The sequence below is a fragment of the Camelina sativa genome, chromosome 14 (genome assembly GCF_030686135.1).
Source record: "Camelina sativa cultivar CO46 ecotype springtype chromosome 14, ASM3068613v1".
In the NCBI taxonomy this organism is placed as follows: Eukaryota; Viridiplantae; Streptophyta; class Magnoliopsida; order Brassicales; family Brassicaceae; genus Camelina; species Camelina sativa.
In genome coordinates this window covers 31,588,317-31,597,444 of record NC_141893.1, presented here as the reverse complement: position 1 = coordinate 31,597,444, position 9,128 = coordinate 31,588,317, and the positions used below count along the sequence as shown (strand labels likewise).

Sequence of the window (9,128 nt, the reverse complement as noted above, 5' to 3'; positions counted from 1 at the left end):
AGTTTTTATTCTGAACTTGATTCTTATTTATGGTTAGTTTTTTCCTATTATTTTTTATTTTTGCATTTTTGGAATATATCAATATTTGATTACTTAATAAAGTTAGTTATTTCTTTCACTATTTTTTATCCATAATATATATTAATAGAAGAAAGTATTAAATAAACAGTTATAATTTTAATAAATCATGTGCCAAACAAAAATATAGAAAAATATTGTGATTCAAAAATAAAGAAAAATATTTGTAACATTTTTTTCGTTATATTTTACGTAGTATTTATTTACGACAATAGATAGTTGCATTAGAACGTCCTGATTACACCACTAATTTGCTGCATAAATATTGTTGCATTAATACAACACATATAGCAATATATTACTTCGTTACAAATTTGTAATAATATTTGCTATACTTTTTATGTGGCAAAAATTTGTAACAAATAAAAATTGCAAACATACTTTATAATTATATGGCAAATTTACTACAAAATCAATGTTGCATTAATACGACAATATAGTAAGGAATTTATTTATTGCAAATTTTGCAACATATGTGCAACAAATACTAATTTGCAACGCTCAAATACCAACAATAGAAAAAGTGTCTCAATTTTATTGCATTTTCAAATTTGCAACAAAATATAAAGTTATTGCAACAAATTTTAGCGTAGATTAACACTATTTTCTTGTAGTGTATATTTATCATTATATATATGTTAATCTTTAATTTGGTTTACTAACAAAATGGATGGCTTGTAAAGTAATAATTATTTATTTATATAAAAAAAGTTACCACAGCTTGGTAGTAGTACCATCAAAAAAGTGAAGAAACGAAACTATGTAGATAACTTATTCACGAGTCACGCTAGTGTACTCATCATAATTAACAACGATAACAAACGACGATAACAAATCACTATAGAAAATGCACGGTCTTTATTTATGGTAGATATTTAGTTTTGATGATTGCGATAGCTTCAGTTCCAACCAGAATTTGACTTCGTCGGTTACGTTACGGTAGGAGCGACTTCATGACCATTTCTCCAAGGCTACACATTGGCATAACCTAAGAAACTTAGAGAAAATATGTTCAAACAAAAAATGGTATATATATATATATGTAAAGCTATATGATATTTATATTGTATACCTTGAGTATGGTACGAGTAAGACTTCTCCAAAGCCAGCCTCTTTAAGGGACACAACAACTTCTTCATCACTGGTGTAAGGAAGTCTACGCTCGACTGCGACACCTACAATCACAAAGAGTTAGCATTGTTATCTCGTGCTCAATATCAAAAGCGGAAAATAAAAACTTAGATTGACCTGTTTCATGCGTAAGTAAGATTGACTGCGATGCAACACGAGCTGAAGCCCCAACTGCAGATTCTATACTGCTTTTTATGCTCCTGCAAGGTTGAGTAATTAGTCTTTCAATGTTCAATGGGATATTACAACGTAACCTTAATTAATTTTAAGAAATTTTCAATAATAGAGATAAGTGATTATATAATAGTAAAAGAATATTATACCCCACAATAGAAAGCCACCCATCAATTCCAACAACAACTCGGGGATTTATAGGATAATGTCCAAGAGCACATTTTTTTGCAAAGTGGAGAGCTACTACTGCACCCATGCCACAACCTCCTACTCTTTTTATGACTAAGATAGAAAGTTTTTGTGATGCATATTACATAGCATGTTAGATGTGTCAGAAAAAAGTAGCCTAATATATTCATATGGTTTTCAATCTAGAAAATAAAAGTATAGTATATATATTTTATGTCGATAATATTAAATATATATATATATATATATATATATATATATAGGCAGAGAAACCATTCCTTTTTTTTGAAGAAAAAAATTAAATAAGACCAAAAGATTAATAAGGCCAGTTTACCATTTGGTGGTTCACCCGATAAAAGAGAAGCAACAAGGTAGGCTGCGGTATCTAATGTCTCTTGATCGTCTTGTTTGATATTAGATCCAAAGTTGTACGCTGATTCAACATAGAGCATTAGACGCATTAATTTCTAGTAATATATAATTAATGACATCATATAAGCCAAGTTAATGTATCTCACATGTGTTTGTGTAAACGATCGGTGGACATATCCAGTTGACCTGTATCTCAAAATAATTATTCATGCTGTTAACAAAATCAAATGAGCTATTATAAGTGGGTTTCACCGTGGTTACTTACATTTTTATGACCCAAAATTCTCGCAAACTTAACTGAGCTGCAAACAGAATATAAACAAAATACGATAAGCGATAATGAAGTTTCTATGAATTATTTATACAAAACACAGAAATCAGAATACTATATATGTTCATGTAAGACGAAAAAAAAAATTTCTTCAAAACACGGATTAGAAGTACTGAAACATATGTAACAATGCAAAAGAAGTCATGTGATATAAAGATTACTCAGAAAAATGATCATCCTTATCATGCAGCCAGACTATAGTGGCCTTATGCTCTCCTTGAGGTGAAACAAAATGATCGCATCTGAAGTCATCTCCGTCTGCTTCATCTCTCCAACCTGCTGCCAAGATTTTACCATTAAAATAATATTATTATCCAAACAAAATTGTTTAAAAAGTAATAATAGCCCACAACTTAATAAAAACTAAAACAGAGAAGAAAAAACAAGGAACATGCTCTAGGACATTTCAAAATAACATAAGATGAAAAATTACTAAAATCATGATGTTTTTCAAAAAAATAACTTGTTGGAGTTTTTTTTGAGAGAATGTTGAAACGACCCGACCGTTTTTTTTAAATTAATAAATAATAAATATAAATATAATATAATTATAACTAGTGGTCTCGTACCCACTAGCCACCTATCCACAACCACATACAACAGCGGAAATAGCAACATCAATAAATATCTAATAATAATATAACCAATAAATATCCATAACAACAATCCAATAATCAAACATCAGGAAACATGAAACCGGCAACCTAACATTGATCCTAAACCCCAACTCTAGCAACCTAGCAATGCCAGACAACATACAATCGAGTCCCTAGAACATCCTCCTCTTCATCGCCTTGATTCCACGATCACACTTTGCTTTTACCTGCACCACAAACACATATTGAGATGCATGAGTATTTGATAAACACCCAGTGAGGCAATCCTCCCATCTACTGGGTTATACGCACAAGCAAAAATGATATCAATGTCCCACCAATCAACAAACAAGACATACAAACCAGGAAATCAAACATGTCTCGCTGGAAGGGAGGTGTCGACCGACACCAGCCGAGTGTCGACCGACACTAGCCTTGGTGTCGACCAACACTACTCCACAGTGTCGATCGATGTCCAATTTGCTGGTGTCGATCGACACTCCCTCTGCAATCGCGATCCGCTCGAAGCCGAGAGTCGAATCTCGCTCCCAAACTCCTCCAAATCGCCCAATACTCAAACCCAAGCCGAAAACATCCTTAGAAACTTGTAGCAACCAATCCCCAACAAGAAAACACACAAGCAAGAACAAGGAAATCAAAGGCTTAGATTACCCATGGTCATGCACTCACCTCTTTGCAGGAAGATTTGGACCAACAGAAACGAATCCTACACTCCCAGCAACCTTCTAACACATTCCTGGTCCTAGATCCTCACTCCCACAACAAGATCTCACCAAAAACACCTTGAAATCTCAAAAACTCTCTCAAGAACCTTTAGAAACTGTTTTCTCCTCTTTCTCTCACTCTCAAACGGCGTAAGACAACAAAAACACGACCCTAGGTCGTTTTCCCCCTTTTAAACATCGGTTCAATGGTTTTCCCTAAACTAAACCGGTCCAAATCGATAATTAAATTGAACTGGTCGAACCAGAGAATGTTGGTGTCGACCGACACCACCATGGTGTCGATCGACACCCATCCCAGAAAACCAATAATTGGTTCGCGGATGCTACAAATGTAAAATGCAAAGGATAGAACTGTGTAAAATTTACCTAAGATGAAGAAAAGAAGACGAAGCAATTAATAAACTAACATAACATGAAAAATCAAGAAGGAAATAAGACATACTAATTAAAGCGGCCTTCATGTTTTCGATGTACTCAGCAAATTTGTGTTCTATATTTTGAGAGAGGAGCTTCAGAAAACCAGAGATGGTGAAAATATGTGAGGAACAATGTGTATTTAGAACCCCAAAAAAGCAAAAAACATGATCTAAGAGAGAATATTCCATTTCTCTTTTTTTTTCACAAAATCAAAATGCCACTAATTTTATACGTATCATCCAAATTCAACTTATGAAGTGTACTACAGCTGGACCGTAAAGACCAATAATATTAGTGCTTTGTTTAAGTTTTAGTTAAATTGGTAAATAATTATACTAATTAAAATACATATAAATCTCATAATTAGTAGAGATTTTACAAGTAGACTAATGTTGGATCTTAAAAATCGGTAATATACTTGGTGTGCTAAATACTGTATTCTAGGGCATGCACCTACGTACACATGTGTATATGAAATATTTTACCATATATTTTTAGTTTAGTTGGGATACACATTTTGGAAAAAATTGTAATATATAGTTAATATACCACAAAGAAAGAAGAAAAAAATTACGAGTATGTGCAGAAGATATTTATATGAGATGAGTCGTTTCAAATGACCAAGTGAGTCATTATAATGAAGGTATTTAGAAAACTTAGTCGCTTCAAATTTCTAATTGAGGCATGACTCATGAGTGTGGTCCAAACTCAAAGAATACATTACACATAGGCAAATTACTAAGAACTTTGAATCCCATAAATAGTATATGTATAGAGTTATAATTTAGGGAAACCACAATGAAATTAAAAGAGACTTTTGACTATGAAATGAAAATTGAAATATTTATAAGAAGGTGGGAGATACATGTATCTAAATTAAAGGTCAAAATGTTCGTTGGTCTCATTATCATATTAGTGTACCGTGTACTAGTTAATGGTCGAGTTATATATATTAGTTAGTTCGAGTTATATTATTTCTTCATAATTCAACTTTTCTTTTCATTCTAATTTAGCTAGTTCGAGTTATATATATTAATTAATATGGTAAATGGTTGAGTTAATTTGTGTAGTGAAAGCAAATTAATTAAACAATAATAAATAAATAAACTGTATAGACGTAATTCCAATATTGTTATGTTTTGTTTTTGTGTGGTTTTTGATGTTAATATTAGTCATGTTTACTAGTAAGAAGAACGTAATGATAATTAGTTCCCATCCCTAGCTATATTAAAAAAAGGTTGCAACAACTTGATAGCACCATCTGTTAAAAAGAGAAGAGTCAAGAAGAAAAAACAAAAAGGGAATGCATCAAGGGACAGAACTGTGGAATGTTTATACACCAAAAAGGTAAGGTAATATTAAGTACACAATGTGAACATGTGATATAAACGTTACTCAAAATAGCCAGACTATAGTGGCCTTATGCTCTCCTTGAGGTGGAACAAAAGGATCGCATTTGAAGTCACCTGCAATGATAGTTTGACAGTAATAATAGCCCACAACTTAATAAAATTTACAAAAAGAAAAGGAAAAAAAGGAACATGCACTAGAACATTGCAAAATAACATAACATGAAAAAAAAAATCATGCTTTTTAAATAAATAAAACTTGTTGGAGATTTCTTTTGATGGGACATGGAAGAGAATAAAAAGGAGAGAAATGTGCAAAATACACCTAAGATCGCGAGTGATGTGAATATATAAGAAAAATAAACCCTCTCACAATAAGAAGAAGAAAGCAATAATTAGCATAATCAAGAAGGAAACAAGACGTACTGGAAGTCTCAGCTCCCACGATCGATGAAGTACAAAATCAACCCAAAAGCATGATGTAACAGAGAATATTCCATTTTTTTTTTGTTCTTCCTATTTAACTATATCAAAATATCACTAATTTTATACGTATCATCCAAATTGAACTTATGAAGTGTACTACAGATGGATCTTATAATTTATATGTTTTGTTTGAGTTTTGGTTAAATTGGTAAATACTTATACAAATTAAAAAATAAATTACAATATCTATAGAAATCTCATAAGAATTAGTAGATATTTTTACACGTAGACTATTGATACAATAGGGTATTAAAAGCTAATAACGTAATTTATCTTCTAAATTTAAATTGAGGAACCACAAAAGAAAGAAAAAATAGTTATGAGTCGTTTCAAATGACTAAGTGCATCATTAGTGGTCCAAATAAATTAAGGTCAAGATGATAAATTGGTGTACCGTGTACTAGGAGGAGAGTAATCATATATCAAAATTAAGGTCAAGATGTTCATTGGTCTCATCATCAAATTGGTGTACCGTGTACTACTTAACGCTCCATCTTTGGCTTTCTTAATGACTCTTGATTATGTTTGAAAAAACTGGCTTGACGAAAACTAATTAAATACTTTTTTTTTCTTTCTATCTCGAAAAAGAGGTTACCACAAACTTCATAACATTAACAGAAAAAGTGAAGAATCATCAAGAAGAAAAAAAAACAATTGCAATAAAATAGATTAATCTGCAACTAATTCTACTTCTTTTCTTTTGATAATATATCTTTCTGATTCCAATGAGCTAGTTCCAGTTATATTAATTTACATAATTGGTCATGTTATTTTTAAAATGTTAAATTGTTAATATTAATCATGTACATCTATGAAGAACGTAATATGATTAAATCCTACAATTTACTTCAAATATTGATAGGAAATGAGTAATTCAGATGATTAATTAAGTGAGTCATCATGGCTCAACAAAATTTCAAATTTCCATCCACATTTTTTAACCAAAGGAACACGTAAACTTTAATAATTTCATGCATCTTTTTTCCTATTTCCAAAATATTATTATACTAGGTACTAACCCGCGGAAAACCGCGAGCTAAAATTTTTTTATGAAATTTTTTAATAAGTTATTTTGTTATTATGTTATTTATAAAGGTTTGTGATTAAAAATTCGGTTTGCTTATATTAAAATTTTTGTATTTTAAAAATGGTTATTGAAAACCTGTCAATAAAACATTTGCATGCAATGAATAAAATTGTTTAAATCATTGTCAGTTAAACGCAATCTTTGCTATAATTGTGAAATAAGCAAAAATATATAACTAACATGTAAAAAAGAGCAACTAAATATAGCTAGTGAATGTTCTAAAAAATCTCTTTGAAAACAACATTCATTGTTTTTTCTGATGCTTCCCTTTCTTATCTGTAATAAGCACCTTCAAGCATTAAATATATTCAAATTTCAACTTAGTTTTACTTTCTTAAAGAACGGTGACTAAAAGAAAAAATATAACTTTTTTAAATAGATAAGCTATTATATACATATCTTTTATTTTTTATTTTTAAATTTTTAAATTTAAGCCTTTAAACGAAGCTATTATATATTTTATTGGATTTAATTTTTGATAAAAAAATTTTAACCTGTGCTGGGAAATCTTTTTGATAAAATTTGTAGTTATATAGATTTTATTCGATTAGATTTTTAAAAGGGAATTTGATTAGAAATGCCACTTTCCAAACGAAAGTTGTGGAAAATGCCATTTTCTAATTTTCATTTTCAAAACTGTCATTTTCAAAACTGTCATTTTCAATTTTGTGCCATATATGAAAAAGATGAAAATATCCTTTCATTAAATCATTGATTATTAACATTTACAGTTAAGGTTTTGAAAATAAATCAAGATTGACATTAATTGTTTGTAAATATGTTGTTCATCAGTTTGCAACAATGTGGTGGACATAAACCTTGGTTGTTGTATCTGGTCTTCCGGTATTGCAGATATGCAGTGTGGACATTGTTTTTCAGTTAGTAGTGGACACAAATCTTCATATTAAACTTTGGTTATGGTCCACTCAAAAGACAAAGAACATAATAGTGATGGACAAAAAACCTTGGGTACTAGATGTGGTCCACCGTATCTGCAGACCTGCAATGTGGACAAGTTTTTTTGTTAGCAATGGAAACAAATCACATGACCAAACGGATATGGTCCACTAAAGAGATAGAAGGACATTATAGTGGCAGACAAAAACCTAGTTGGTTGGATCTGGTCCACCTGATCTGGAGACTTGCAGTGTGGACAAGTTTGATAATGGTAGACAAAAACTTGGTTGGTATGATCTGGTCCACCGAACACCAGATTTGCAGACCTCAAATGTGGACAAATTTTATTGTTAGCAATGAACACAAAACGCATTACCAAACATATATAGTCCACTAAAGAGAACAAAAGACATAATAAGGATGGAAAAAAACCTAGCCGGTTGGATCTGGTCCACCGGAGTTGCAGACCTGCGGTTTTGTGCCTGCGGTCGGGTATAAGAACTCTGAAACTAGACCTAGCGGTTTCACCTGCCATGGTAGAGGCAAACATATCAGATGGAGGTCTAGGTCGAAGAATTGTGTCTTGATGAAGAAATTTCTCCATTATATGCAGGCTACAGACTGAAACAGATGGAAGTTTGCATAAAGAAATTCAGTTTGTTTTACCAAAAAAAAAAATAGAGATTCAGTTTGTGACTAAGAAACACTGAGATAGAAGAAGATGAAAAATTGAGAGAGAATGAAGATGGAGAAACAGAAAAGTCGAAGGTTAGAATGAGGAAAGAGAGATATTTGTTTTTTGGAAAAAAAATTTGTGTTAAATTCTTAGTTTTGTGTTAAAAAAAAAGGAAGGGTATAATAGTATTTCAGTTATGGAGTTGTTGCAAGCGGGAAAAAAAATTGGGAAAAATGACATTGACCAAAATGTTTGTTACTGTACACGACAGTTTTTATAAAATTCTCTAAAATCTTAGTTGTTAATTTTTTTTTAAAGTACGAATTAGTTTTGCTTTTCTACAATTTATTTTATTTTATGTGTCCCCAATTTTCGTTTTTTAATTAATTAATTTTATTTTATATGTCCCAATTTTCGTTTTTTAATTTATTATATTTATTTAATTAATTAATTAATCTTAAATAAGTTTTTCTATTAGCAATTGAATTGTAATTTTTTTACGTTAGTTTCATATTTGTACTTCCAAATTGATATAGTTAGATTTTCCAAAAAAAAATCAATACTACTATATAATTTAATTAGAAACAATTCAATCAATT

At 30.8% G+C, this 9,128-nt stretch overlaps 1 protein-coding gene across 1 annotated transcript; it reads right to left on the bottom strand.

Annotated features, from left to right (window-relative positions):
- Positions 1–753: 753 nt before the first annotated feature.
- On the bottom strand, positions 754–2,573 carry LOC104744095 (uncharacterized; the record flags this gene model as incomplete). The annotated part of the gene is made up of 8 exons (XM_087486303.1): positions 754–1,049; positions 1,151–1,253; positions 1,327–1,409; positions 1,533–1,665; positions 1,907–2,005; positions 2,091–2,130; positions 2,210–2,246; positions 2,437–2,573. Coding segments are annotated over 8 exons (669 nt in total), but the record flags the coding sequence as incomplete, so codon positions are not given.
- Positions 2,574–9,128: the final 6,555 nt, after the last annotated feature.